This window comes from Asparagus officinalis, chromosome 6, assembly GCF_001876935.1.
Source record: "Asparagus officinalis chromosome 6, Aspof.V1, whole genome shotgun sequence".
Taxonomy (NCBI): Eukaryota; Viridiplantae; Streptophyta; class Magnoliopsida; order Asparagales; family Asparagaceae; genus Asparagus; species Asparagus officinalis.
In genome coordinates, this window is record NC_033799.1 from 67,704,487 (window position 1) to 67,719,023 (window position 14,537).

General features: G+C 41.7%; 1 protein-coding gene across 1 annotated transcript in view; it reads right to left on the minus strand.

Moving 5' to 3' along the window:
* LOC109846434 (alpha carbonic anhydrase 7-like) overlaps nt 1-13,974 on the minus strand; it is a 31,081-nt gene extending 17,107 nt beyond the window's left edge. The window contains 3 exon segments of the mRNA XM_020415666.1: nt 13,552-13,640; nt 13,643-13,780; nt 13,873-13,974. Of these exon segments, the coding sequence (XP_020271255.1) occupies nt 13,552-13,640; nt 13,643-13,780; nt 13,873-13,966 (321 nt within the window). The 5' untranslated portion in view covers nt 13,967-13,974.

A 14,537-nucleotide genomic window follows, 5' to 3' on the forward strand; every position in this document is an offset into this window, starting at 1 on the left:
ACTTTCTCCCCAAACAAGCTGGCGACCATAATTGGAACCAACAACCTAACTGCCAAGGCTATCGTGCCGCAGCCAACGATCAAGATCATGGTGAACGAGGTCGAATACGAATTCGACCAGCAGAAGTTCGAGGAGTATGTCTCCTCCTCCTCCTCTAGATCTGCCTCTCCTTGCAAGTGCAGGAAGGCCTCCTCCTCCAGGAAGATCTGCTGGTCTTCAGATCTAAAGACCCAGGAAGACGATCTATCCGCCGCCACTGCTACAGTTACACCTCGCAACGATCGGCTAGTGTCTAATGAAGCCAGATCTGCAGATCTGAACTCCTCCTTGATCAAGGAGTCAACTGTTGAAGGCGTGCCAAATTTATCAAAGAGGGCTCGCCAGAGGTGTCACCAACGTCTCGCCCGCCAATTGGCTAAAGCTTTAGAGCAAGTGGATGTGCTCCACTACCAAGAGGATTTGAAGTCCAGGAGACGTCAACTGGCTAAATCATTGCCACTACAAGCTTCGAGAACCTCCTCCCAACCTCCTACTAACGAATGGGTTTCTATCAAATAGAAATGTTCTACTCTTAAAGAGTGCATCCAGAAGCGCCGCATACTTCTTGCGCACACACGGGTTCTCGCACAAGAAGCACAGAAATTACAGCAGGAGGAGGTGGTCAAGAAACCACCAACATCTAAGCAGGTTTGGGTGCTGAAGGCCAAAACCGCACCTCTACCCGACAAGAGACACTATCGTGTCTCTCGCTCGATTCCAGATCCGAGGCTGTTCCCCAGCCTTCGTCGATTTCAAATCTCACTCCTGCTAATCCTGCACCTCCGGTGAAGCTTTGCGATAGTATGGACATATCCAGAGGTAGGAAAGCACCAGCAGAACACCTAGGTCCTTTGCACAAGGATCAAGGCAAAGCTCCAGTCAAAGAACGCTTAGGCACGGTGAATGAACCCTGAACAACTCATTGAGCTGGGGGTCGTACTCGCCCTTGCAACAAGTATGAGCCTTCTCGTAAGGAGAAAACTCCTATAACCGATAACCTCGGACTGTGTGTCGAAGTCCAAGAGCCCATTGAGGTCCCATGCTCACGAAGGCGTAGCTCATAACGTGCGACTCTTGAGAACGCCATCAAGGCAACAAGTCCTCAGAAGGAAACGTGTTCGTCAGACGATGATGTTATACCTGAGAAGTCGTGTCAACACGCGATAGATTGCTCCGGTCATCATGCCGACGAGTTGTACTATCGGGCTGGGGGAACGAACAAACCTCGAAAGAGAGATTCCCGGGAGATGGGACTTTCATTGTACGTGTACTAAGATAATCAGGGCAGTGTTATCAGCATGTAGTTGCCCCAAGACCGCTCTACAGAGGGTCTCAATATTTGAAAGGATCTCCACCAGAACGTCCAAGTCCAAGCCAAGACATTTCTATAAAAAAAGATTAGTTGCGCAAGATGATGAACTCCCAAAGGTCACCATCAATATTGTCGATAAAGAGAAGTCAACGTGAAGTTTTAATCCCCGACATTTTTAGGACGTATCCTAACGTATAACTCAGTTACGCGTGGGAACTACTAGGCGTAGGGACTATCAGAGGATGAATAGCGGATTATCCTCGAATGACGAAGTGTCAGATGTCAACTCTGCAGTCGCTTCTGATAATATGATATCCAGCCTAGGTCAATCTCACGAGGCACTTATGATTAACACCGAGCAAATGACCAAAATCATCGAGGATGCTTTGGCTAAGCAAAAAGAGAACTTCAAGTTCGAATTGAAAATGGCCATGATGCGGATGAAGGAAGAGCATGACCAACGGATCCAAGCTTTGTTAGGTCAAATCGGTGAATCCAGTCGTCACAATAGTACCTACCGGGTAGATGATGATTCCGACATGGACGAACGCCTCGATGCAGAAAACCCTCCCGTCGACCAAAACGCTGGGGGTGGTCCTACTGAGAATAACAATGTCGGGGGTGGTCCCACTAATGATGACAATACTGGTGGTGGCCCCATTGTTCTTCCTCAAAACCAACAAAGGAAGGATACGAGAAAGGATGAAAAGATGAAAGACCTCAAGAGCAAAATTAATGCTCTGATGTCTACTCGAGAGGTGAAGAAGATAGGCATTCTGTGTCCCTACCTGAGAGAGTGGGAGTCAATCTCGTACCCGATGAAGTTCAACCTGATCAACTTTACGTCGTTCGACGGGAAGGGCTCGTCCACTCAAAATCTGATCTACTTCAAGTCTAACTTGGGAATGATCTCCGACAATGAAGCCTTGATGGTTTGGTCATTCGTTGGCACCCTTCACAGGCCCGCCTTCGATTAGTACTGTCGTCTCAAGCCTGGAAGCATCAACAGCTGGGACGACCTAGAGAACCTGTTCCTCGCTTACTTATTTGATGATGACGCCAAGGTGTCAATCAGGACACTCTTCGATGAGAAACAAGAAGACGACGAGACGGTCAACGACTTCATCAAGCGCTTCCGGAATAAAGCGATGAACTGTCGAGATCCGATCACAGAGGACTTCATCCTCCAAACTCGTCACAACAACCTCTCCATTGACATCTTGGAAGTTATGGAAGTAGCATCGTCCAATACTTGGAAAGAGTTGAAGATACGCGGAGAGCGGGCCGAACGCTTTCTTTGAAGGAAGAAGGCCGAGAGGAACCAATCGACGGCTAACCCTCCAAATTTAAGTTTCGTCTCCCGTGGTAAAGGGAAGGCCCCTGCAGCTGCTGTTGATGCTAATCAGACGTCACAACAGTAATCCCGGGGATAACAAAAGACTTCAGGTCCGAGACTCCAAAAAGAGTACTCCTTCAAGGAAGAAGACATTACAGCTATTTTCGAATCCCTCCTTGAGAATAATAAGATCAAGCTACCACCTATCGCAAATCAGGAGGAAGCTGATAATACTGCGGATCTAATGTACTGTGCGTACCACAGGAGGATCCTTCAACCTACCAAGGCTTACTTCTCTCTCAATAATAGCATCCAAAGCTTGGTTAAAGCCAGCGTCATAACGCTAGGATAAGCCAAATGAGAACGGCGCACTCTGAAGAGTATACAAGTATAAACTGCTTCTCAATCCTCCAACAGGTATATGAGGTTAAACTGCTCCCTGCATACTCCAACAGGTAGTATAAACTGCTTCTCAATCCTCCAACAGGTATATGAGGTTAAACTGCTCCCTGCATACTCCAACAGGTATATGAGTCTAAACTGTTTCCTTTCTTTCTCCCTGCATACTCCAACAGGTATATGAGTCTAAACTGTTTCCTTTCTTTCACGGGAAGTTCCTGGAGAGTGCTATGCCTGGTATTCTTAAGGATAGCTCGGTCATCCAACTAAGTATAATGTTAGACCCAGTTTTACAAAGAAAGCTGGGGGTGGATGATTTATGTAACGAAAAGTTCTCGGAAGAATGTTACATGCAATATTCTTAGGGATAACCCGGTCATTACAAACAAAGTGATAAACGCTAAACTCCCACTGTTAAAGTCCTAACATAGCACTGGAAATTTTAATTCGAATGGTCTATTGCGATTGTCAAATTCACTTCGTGTCAAGATCTCGTCACTTGACACCAAGAACCCCCACTGAGTAATTGGTACAAGTCAAAACTCCCAATGTGATTTGTACTCTCACTCCCACTGTATACCTGGTCAAATCTTCTTACAGTTAGGACCACAACCAAAATATCCTCTCGATTCCTTCCATGAACGAGAGGTCCATGAATCGAATGATCAAACCTTTAAACAGTTAGGATCGTTCAAACCCCCCATTTGGTCAAACCTTCCTATAGTGCGCAACAGAGGCTCCAGAGTGATTGAGTTCGACTATACCCGAGCTTGAAAAGGTCAAAGCTGCGAGCTTGGAGAGAGCTATGATGCAAGAGCTTGCAAAGAGCTAACGAGCCTCAAATCTGAGAGTTCAGATTGAATATGCTTCAACAATCCAAGCAAGGAGCTAGGAATATTCTACTAAGCAAGTGAGCCAAAACAAGCCTTTGATTGAAGAGACTTGCCAATCAATCACCGACCTCCTCTCCGCCTCCAAGCAGCCCCCTCCCCCTTCACGTTAGTGAAGGTGGCTTTAAATAGGTAGGGGATGGCATATGACATCCCTTGATTTGTGAGATTTGACCACCCTTTGGTGAGGGGCACTATGCTCTCCCCTAGCTGTAGGATGTGACCACTATAGGGGTGATGAGAACCATGCCTCATTATCACCCAGGACATGGAAAGTGGGTAGGCCCACTCCCACAAGCAAGTAGCCCACTTACATTGATCAGGCAAGGCGGGCAAAACTATGGGCGAGCTTGAGAGCCGTCTGAATGTTCAGGCGAGCTTGCAGGCGAGTTTGGAAAACATGCGGGGTCGGCTGGCAGGCCCCTCCAACGTGTGAGCTATTATTTGCTGTCAAGCAGAGTTCATGCGGGCGAACACCAGGCGTGCTTGGCTCGTGCGGGCGAGCGAAGCATTCAGGCAAGGTTGAACTCGTGCTTGCGCGCTTAACGATTTGACAAGCTTGATTCATGTGGACGAGTCAAGCTAATAGGTGATGCTTGAGCACTACGGGCAAGCTCAATAAACATGCAAGATCGAGCTCTGCGAGCGAGCTTAATAGTACAAAGAGAGGTTGAGTTCTGCGGGCGAACTCAATAAACAAGAGAGATTGACCTCTGCAGGCGAGCTCGATGAAAAGATGAGGTTGAGCTCTACGGGCGAGCTCAACAAGGAGGCGAGGTTGAGCTCTACGGGCGAGCTCAACAAGGAGGCGAGGTTGAGCTCTACGGGCGAGCTCAATGAATATGGGCGATTGAGCTCTGCGGGTGAGCTCGATAGACAAGCGAGGTTGAGCTTTACGGGCAAGCTCAATAAATGAGATGTTGAGTTCTACGGGCGAACTCAACAATTGGGCGTGATTGAGCTCGAGCAGGCGAGCTTAGTAAACAGGCGATTGAGCTCTGTGAGCGACCTCTGCTGGGGTTCGTTGAATGCAAACGAGCCTAAGCTATTGGCAGGCGGGCTTTGACACTTAGGTAATTTTCACTGCCTACAGATGTACAAGGACAGAGATAATACCAAAGATAGCCAAAGAAGTGAGAGGAGCACTAAGGATGCAGGTGGATCCGAGTACATAGATTTAGAGAAACTTCTAGATGGGGAAGACAGTGGTAGTTCTAACCAAAGAATGGAGCAGACTCCAGGTACAGAGACTATTATCCAGGGCGTGAAGGTTAGGAGGTCATCCAGGATACCAAAACTGAATCCCAAATATCTTTCGTCACTAGATTATTTGCTTTTGACAGATAGCAGAGAACCAGAGTGCTATGAGGAGGCTATGCAAGTAAGTAAATCTTAACAGTGGGAGCATGCGATGTAAGAAAAGATGAATTCTCTACACACTAATGAGACATTGGAGTTAGCCCAGCTACCTGCACAGAAGAAAGCCTCACATAACAAATGGGTCTATCAGGTCAAGTAGGAGAGTGATGGAAGCAAGAGGTACAAGGCCTGATTAGTCGTGAAGGGGTTCCAATAGCGGGAATGAGTGGATTATACGGAGATATTTTCCCTGTTGTGAAGCTTACAACCATCAGAGTGGTGTTGAGCTTAGTAGCTGCAGAAGATCTCTACCTTGAGCAGTTAGGTGTGAAGATTGTATTTTTTCATGATGACTTGAATGAAGAAATCTACATGAAGCAACCTGTTAGCTTCTTTGAGGAAGGAAAGGTAAGATAGTGTGTAAGCTCAAGAATAGCTTATACGGATTGAAAAAGGCTCTGAGATAGTGGTACAAGAAGTTCTACAACTTCATGCAGAGCAATGGCTATGGAAGGTACAATTCAGATCATTGTTGCTAGTTCAAGAGGTTAGAGTCCAGCTATATCGTGTTATTATTGTATATTGATGACATGTTAGTTATAGGACAGTGTTTAGAATAGATAAACAAATTAAAAAAACAGTTGGCGAAGGAGTTTGCTATGAAGGATCTGGGTGTAGTGAAGCAAATTCTTGAGATACGAATCAGTAGAGATGAAGCTGAAGGGATGTTGAAGTTGAGTCAAGCTGAATACATCGAGAAGGTACTTCAGAGATTCAACATGGAGAATGTTAAGCCTGTCGGCACGCCCCTTGGAAGTTAATTCAAGCTATTTGAGGAGCAATCACCTAAGACAGATGTAGAGAAGGAGTACATAAGTAGAGTACCATATTCATCAGCCATTGGTAGTCTTATGTACGCGATAGTTTGTACGAGGCTAGATATTACCCTTGTAGTAGGAGTTATGAGCAGATTTGTAAGCAATCTAGGGAAGCAGCATTGGGAGGCTGTAAAGTGGATATTACATTACTTGAGAGGGACTACGGATATGTCACTATGTTTCAGGAGGAAGGAATTAGTACTATAGGGATACGTTGATGCATATTTCACCTGTGATCATGATAAGAGGCACAATACCACGGGGTATGTTTATACCTTACCGTCGATAGCAGTGAGCTGGGTCTCACGTCTGTAGAAGATAGTAATATTATCTACGACTGAGGTAGAGTATGTCGCAGTGACTAAAGCCAGCAAGGAGATAATTTGGTTGACCAGGTGCTTGGAAGAGTTGGGTTTGAAGCAGGGGAACAACGTTCTTTATTATGATAGCCAGAGTGCTATACACCTTGCTAAGAATCTAATATATCATGCAAAGCGAAACACATCGATGTACGTTACTACTTCATACGCTCGTAGATTGAGGACGATAAGTTATGATTGGAGAAGATTTTGGGGAGCTAAAATCTTACGGATATGTTGACGAAAGTATTGACTATTGACAAACTGAAGTTGTGCGCAACTTTAGTTGGCCTTCACGCGTAGGAGATGAAGGCAGAGCCACACTAGGAGGATCGACGTGATCGCCGAGATGATGATGATTGAAGAATGGATTTATCCGGGTAGGAGAAGATGCTTGTGAAGATGGCAGGAGTTCGGGAGAGCTCATTGATGGCGGTTTCGTCTTCAAGTGGGACATTGTTGGTTTTGGGAGTGTGAAGACTGAAACCTGAAACAAATCTGAGAGCCTAAAAAATCTTAGGTCGGTCGATCGACGCTCTGGTCGGTCGACCGAGAGGCATGCGCCGGTTGACCGAAAAGGTGCACAAGCAAATCCTGTAAAGATGACGTTCTGGCCGGTCGACCGACTCACATGGTCCGGTCGACTGAAATCTGTTTTTCCAGTTTCCTAATTGATTTTGGATTCTGTATATATATATATATATATATATATATATCCTAATACGTTTTTAGGGTTATGTTAACACAGAAAAAAGAGGGCTTTGACGGCTATTTGAGAGAGATATCTCAGAGAGATAAAAATCTATTTGTGGGCATTGTAATATTCTTCAATTAATCAAAGAATTGTGTGGTGTTGCTCCCGAGGAGGTAGGCACGTTGCTGAACCTCGTTAAATTTGGTGTGTTTCTTCTTGTTTATCTTTCCTACAATTTTTTTTATTTGCGGTGATTTTCCTACTTGTTAAACTCTTAGTACAAGATCCGGAAGGGCACAGGTTCGATTGATTGTTTCGAATCCCTAACAAAAGACACATGGGAGGCTATAAATAGGATGTTTGGTCCTGTCTCTCTCCTACAACGCAATTCAATTTATAGCAATTATAGATTGTCTCCATCACAATATAAAAGGGTTAAGAGAGAGAAATCGTTCTCCCATAAATTTCTACAAGAAGGATTCTTCCAGGATCAAGGTACGCTCCCTTTTAAGTATTTATGTGAAAAGAATGAAGTTCTAATAAGATAGTCACAAAACCTCAAGTGGGACTCTCCACTAAAATTAAGGGGCGGTCTGAATGGCGCATCTTAGCAGGCGATTTTTTCCCTGCTAACGTGCTCCCCCGCCTAGTTTTTCATGGCGAAGAAGAAGAAGATCGGAGGTAATAGAGCTCAGAGCAATGAAATAAGAGATTCTCTCTTTGTTTACTCCCCCTCAGCTGTGCACGAGACCGGAGTTTCTTCATCTGAAGCTGAAGTGGAAATCAATGAAACAGTTTCTTCTTCAATCCAACAGGAAATGGAGAGTACTGGCCCTAAGGGAGCTAAAAAGAAGATGTTTATGGAAGAGATTCTTGCTAGATCTAATCCATTAACAGCTCCTCAGTCCCCTGAAATGAGATCTGGTGTGATGATCTCTCGTCGGTTAGGTAAAACTCCTATCTCTGCTTTATGGTCTGATCAAGTTGATTCAGATTTGAATGTGATTACTGAGGATAATTTGGAAGCAAACACTCGGCAAATGATAAATGGAAATAATGTGAATAACAATATAGCTATTGAGGGAGATAATGGAAAGGATTCTGATGCTATTGAACAAGGAAAAAATTCCAGATCTGAATCTAGATCTGAAGATCTAAGATCTTTTGCTAGCCTCTTTTCTGAAAATAGAAAGCATGGGAATGGATTGTCGCTGCAATTTGTTCCACCTTTACAAAATAATGTTGTTTCTTTCACTGAGGAAGAATGGAAAGAAGGAGAGGAATTTTGGAAGTTTGCTCTAATAGGACATGTTATTGGATTAAATGTTAAATTTAAATCCATGGAATCATATGTCAACAAGACTTGGGGGAAAATTTCTATTCCAAAAGTTTTCTTAATCAAACAAGGTGTCTTTCTCTTTGAATTTACTGCTGAAAAGCAGATGACTGAGGTATTAGAAGCTGGGCCTTGGTTTTTTGGTGCCAGACCTTTGATTTTAAAGCCATGGAAGATTGACACTGACATTGATAAGATTCAAGATTGTAGCTACCCAATGTGGGTTCAATTCCCAAATTTAAAACTAAATTTGTGGAGTTCCTCAGGTATTAGTAAGATTGCTAGTATTATTAGCAATCCCATCACTACGGATAAGCTTACTGCATTGAGACAGAGATTATCCTATGCTAGAGTCTTATTAGAAGTTGATTTGCCTCTAAAAGAGCCTCTGCCAGACCAGATTGTTATAAATAGGCCTGATGGAAAAAGTTATACACAAAAAGTGGTCTATGAGCTGAAGCCAAGGTGGTGTGCAAACTGTAAGATGGTGGGACATGATACTGAACACTGCAGAAGAAATGCTGTTAAGAAAATCTGGATTCAAAAATCAACAGGGAGCATACATGCACAAAAAAAATCAGAATATGCCTGGCACAGATAAACCTGTGCAAGTTGAACCTGAAATACATGCACAGAAAGATGTTGCATCAAATTCAGATAAAGGAAAAGCTCTGGCTGAACATACAGAAAGTCTTACCAGGCCTGAAAATGGGATATCTGTTCAACAAAGACCAGTTGCTGGTTGTGGAAGTCCTGGCATACTTGGCCTTGTTCAATCAAATATATCACCCACTATCAATGCCAGTGGTTTCACCAGTGTAAGCAGAAATAGCATTGCCAGAAGATCAAAAATGGATACTGGAGACAGCTCTGCACAGATACATATTTCACAATTCTCTCTGTTAGATCATCAGGATCATTTGTTTGACCCTTCAAATGTTGATAGGGGAAAACTTCAATAAATATGCATTTAGTTATCTGGAATGTTAGAGGATTGAACAAATCCTCTAAACAAATAATAGTGAAGCAAATAGTTCATGAATATAAACTTTCCTTCATTGCACTCCTGGAAACTAAAATCCCTAGCAGTAAAATGCATATTATTGCTAAGAAAATGACTAGAGATTGGGACTGGATTTCTAATGCTCAACATACAGATAGAGGAAGAATCTGGATACTTTGGGATAGTGATGTTTTATCTGTTCAATATATATCCTCCTCTGAGCAATTTATAACATGCAGTATCTCTTCAAAAGATGGCAGAATTTCTTACATTGCTACTATTGTGTATGCTCTAAATGACCACATTGGAAGGAGAACTCTATGGCATGATCTATCAGTGTTCAAGCAAAGTGTTAACTGTTCATGGATTGTAGGTGGTGATTTCAATGCTATCATTAGCAATCAAGAAAAACTTGATAGGGTTTTGGTTAATGAGGAGTGGATTCAAAAATTTACCTCCAGTCAAGTTGATTTTTTAGTGCCAAATTTTTCTGATCATTCCCCAGCTTTAGTGACCATTGGTGATGATGAAATTAATGAAGGAAAGAAACCATTCAAATTTTTTTCCATGTGGATTAAGCATCCTGAGTTCAACACAAAAGTTAAGACTGTTTGGGATCAAGATCTCAGGGGCTATTACATGTATAGACTGGTTACAAAGCTGAAAAATCTCAAACCAGTTTTAAAAGAGTTGAATAAAAGACATTTTATGAGTATCAGTGAGCAGGTTATAAGAGCCAAAGAAGAACTTTCTGTGATTCAACAGCACTTAGCCAATGCTCCTTTCAATTCTGAACTGATAGCAAAGGAGAAAACTTGTCTGAGTACCTGTGCCAGGTTGATTGATTTTGAAGCTTCTTTTTACAGGCAAAAAGCTAACATCAAATGGAGTCTTCATGGAGATAAATGCTCTAAATTCTTTCATTCTGTTATGAAGACAAAGAGACATCAAAATAGGATCCTGTCAATATATTCTGATAATGGAATAAGGCTTACTGATATGTCTGACATCACTATGGAATTCATTGCCTACTTCAAAAACCTCCTGGGATACACTGGTTCTTGTGCAGAGATTAATCATGATGTGATAGCTAAAGGGCCTGTTATCTCAACTGATCAAGCAAATAACCTGAGTGCACCTGTTTCAAGAGATGAGATTAAACAAGCACTATTCTCTATGGATAATGAAAAAGCTCCTGGTCCTGATGGCTACACTGCTCTTTTCTTCAAAGCATCCTGGAATCTGATCAAAGATGATCTTCTTCTTGCTGTTGAGGAATTTTTTAAATCTGGTAAACTTCTTGGAGCTCTAAATAGTACTTCTATTACTTTGGTTCCTAAGATCCTCAACCCCAAATCTCCTTCAGACTATAGACCTATATCTTGTTGCAATGTTGTTTATAAAATCATTTCAAAAGTCATTGCAACCAGAATTCAGGGGGTTATGGGTTATCTGATTAACGAGGCTCAAAGTGCCTTTGTTAAAGGAAGGGCTATATCTAGTAACATCCTTCTAGCTCATGAATTGATCAAGCACTATGGCAGGAAGTCCACAACTCCAAGAGCTATTCTTAACATTGACTTAAGGAAAGCTTTTGATACTATAAATTGGAAATTTATTGAAGATATGCTCACTGATTTAGCCTTTCCAAAGAACATGATTAACTGGATCATGCAGTGCATTAGTACTCCAAAATATTCCCTATCTTTAAATGGCACACTTCATGGCTATTTTGAGGGAGCTAGAGGTTTAAGACAAGGAGATCCTCTTTCCCCATACCTATTTGTTTTAGGAATGGAGTATCTTTCGAGAAGGCTATGCATGCTCAAAGAAGATAGACTGTTCAAATATCATCCAAAGTGTTCAAGGCTGAAAATTTCCCATCTCTTCTTTGTTGATGATCTGTTGCTTTTCTGCAAGGCTGATCTATACTCTATTGCAAAATTAAAAGAATGCCTTTCAGATTTCAGCTGTGTGTCTGGATTAGAAACAAATCCTAACAAATGTTCTATTTACATGAGTGGGATTGGAGATGATTTAAAAGCTCAAATTTGTGCTCTCCTTAATTTCTCTGAAGGAGTACTTCCTGTGAGATACTTAGGAGTACCACTAATCTCTAAGAGACTGTCTTATATGGACTGCTATCCATTGATCAATAAGATATCTACTCAGCTTCAAAACTGGCAAAAGAAGAAAGCTCTGTCTTATGCAGGAAGACTGCAGCTGATTAAAACTGTTATTCTGGGTGTTCAGCTCTATTGGACTAGCAATTATGTTCTCCCAATTAAAGTCCTGGAAAAAATTGATAATCTCTGTTCTGAATTCTTGTGGAATCACAAAATACATCTGATATCATGGACTGCAGCATGTCAAGATAAAGAGCATGGAGGTTTGGGGATTTTCTCTGCTAGAGCCTGGAATCTTGCAGCGGCTATGAAGCTCCTTTGGATGATACACCTCAAGAAGGATCTATTGTGGATCAAATGGATTCATGGGCATTATCTAAGGCAGTCAAACATCTGGCAAGTGCAAGTAAAATTGAATGATTCATGGATGTGGAAGCAAATGCTTAAAGTGAGAGATAAAATGATATCCAAGTTTGGAAATATCTCAAATGTGCTGAATATTATCACAAGGTGCTGTTCTGGAGGTAAATTTCAGATTTCTTCTATCTATAATGAAATCATACAGCAAAATGCACCTGTTGTTTGGTCTAGAACAGTCTGGGATGGATGGATGTATCCTAAGCACTCCTTTATACTTTGGCTTGCTATCCAATCTAGACTGTTAACAAAAGCCAGGTTGTGTCACTTGGGGATCCTCGACACTAACTCCTGTGTTCTATGCACTCATCAAAAGCATGAAACCATTGGGCATCTTTTCTTTGAATGTGAATTCTCTGCTATTATCTGGAACAGAACTATGGAATGGATGAATTTCAGGTGGAAAACTTGCAACTGGGAGCGTGTTATTCAATGGTATAGTGAAAAACTGAGAGGAAAGGGTTTCATGTTGAAGCTTAAGAGATTGGCACTGTCAGTTACAGTCTATGCTATATGGAAAGAAAGGAACCAAAGAATCTTTCAACATGAAGCAAAAGGAGCTGATTTTGTGTTCAAGACAGTGAAGTTTCTAATTCTGTCTAAAGTCCTAAATGATGATAGTCCTATCCACATAAAGGAAAGAATTGAGCAAATGTAAAAAAACACGATAGTTGTTTCTTCCAGTTATCATCCTATCCACATAAAGGAAAGAATTGAGCAAATGTAAAAAAACACGATAGTTGTTTCTTCCAGTTATCACTGGAATGTCTTTGATGTACATATATTTCACATTTTGGTTATGAATAAAAATTTTCATTGACCAAAAAAAAAAAAAAAATGAAGTTCTAAGATCCTAAATTTATGAAGCATGTATAATTATATTTCTACAGTAAAAATTTAATGAAACTTACATTGACATCAAATTCCATCCAAAACAACAAGCATTTTGTTATATGGTTCATTTTGTGAAAGTATATATAGAAGGATGAATTTTTAGGGTTCAACATATTTCATAGTCAATTATAACAAAAAATAAAATAAAAGATACTTCATAGTCATGTAGTACTTGGCACGCGACATGTCCTTTTTAAAAATTTAATCTTAAAATCCATTTTCCTCCATCTTTTTCTTTCTTTCTTCTCGTTTTTGCCCAAGTCGGTCTCGTTCTCCCCTTTTATTTGTCGTTGTTTAATCCAAACTTCTATTTTTTTTAGAGTATCCTGGATGTTAATTAGGATATTTTCATCCACGAATCTTTGGGCTTCACGCAGTTAGGGGCATTAAGTTAAAAATTCAAATGTTTTGAAATTTTGGTGACAACCCCTGAAGATGAACGAGACAAGCCAAACTCACCCTAAGAAATCAATAGCGGGACAACAAGATCGACATGGAAATGATTTTACCATGATGTCATGCCCGCGATTCTTCAAAAGGGCCGGCGCCGGGTGGTACGATCGGCTGAGAGCCCCTGACTCGGGAAGCGCGGTCACGTGGTCACGTGGTCGTGGACGACGTTGACCGGCGACTGCATCTTTCCTTCGCCGCACAGAGCCCACTCCTCCTTGATCTCCCCCCATTTCTCCGGCCCAATATCCCCTCCCTCCTCGTAGTTAAACTCGACCTTCTCATTCTCTACATGTACGGAAAGCATGCATGCATATATAGATGTATTAACAGGAGCAAGCAAGAAAATATATGCTGTACATGTATGTACGTGTACATACCATCTTCATCTTCTGAAGAGACCAGGGTTATTGAGCTGTTGAAGAGGAAGAGCGCAAGGATGAAGATCAGAGAAAATTGTTTCTCAAGTTTCATGGTGCTTTTTTTTTGAGAGAGAGAGAGAGAGAGATGGAGAGAGATTTGTTTCCATATATGGGTGGAGCAAGAAGATTTGGATATGAAATTTACTATGTTTAGTCAAATGCAACCTGTGCGGCAAGAAAACTGTTAATAAGGAGTGGGGGTGGCAGATATAGAATAGCTACAATTTCCTTAATAATTCTCTAACCAACTATGAAATATTGATTACCACATTCTATTATGTGATTAGATAGTTGCAATTTATTTCAATAAATAAATTTGAATCTTCCGAGCTAGCAGTACTACTTTTCCGATCATAAATATTCAAAACCATTTGATATAATATAATTAGTACTAGCTTTTACTCGTGCACGGCACTAGGCCTGTCCATCCGGGCCAGACCGGCCCGGCCCAGTCCGGAAATCCGGGCCCGGGCCGGTCAAAACCGGAGCCCGGACCCGAACCCGGGTACCCTAGGCCGGGCCGGCCCGGGTTTTTCCTTTTTTTAATTTTATTTATCAAATTTTTTTAATTTTATTTAAATTATTAAAAAACAAAAAAATTAATAAAAAATAATAATTTTATT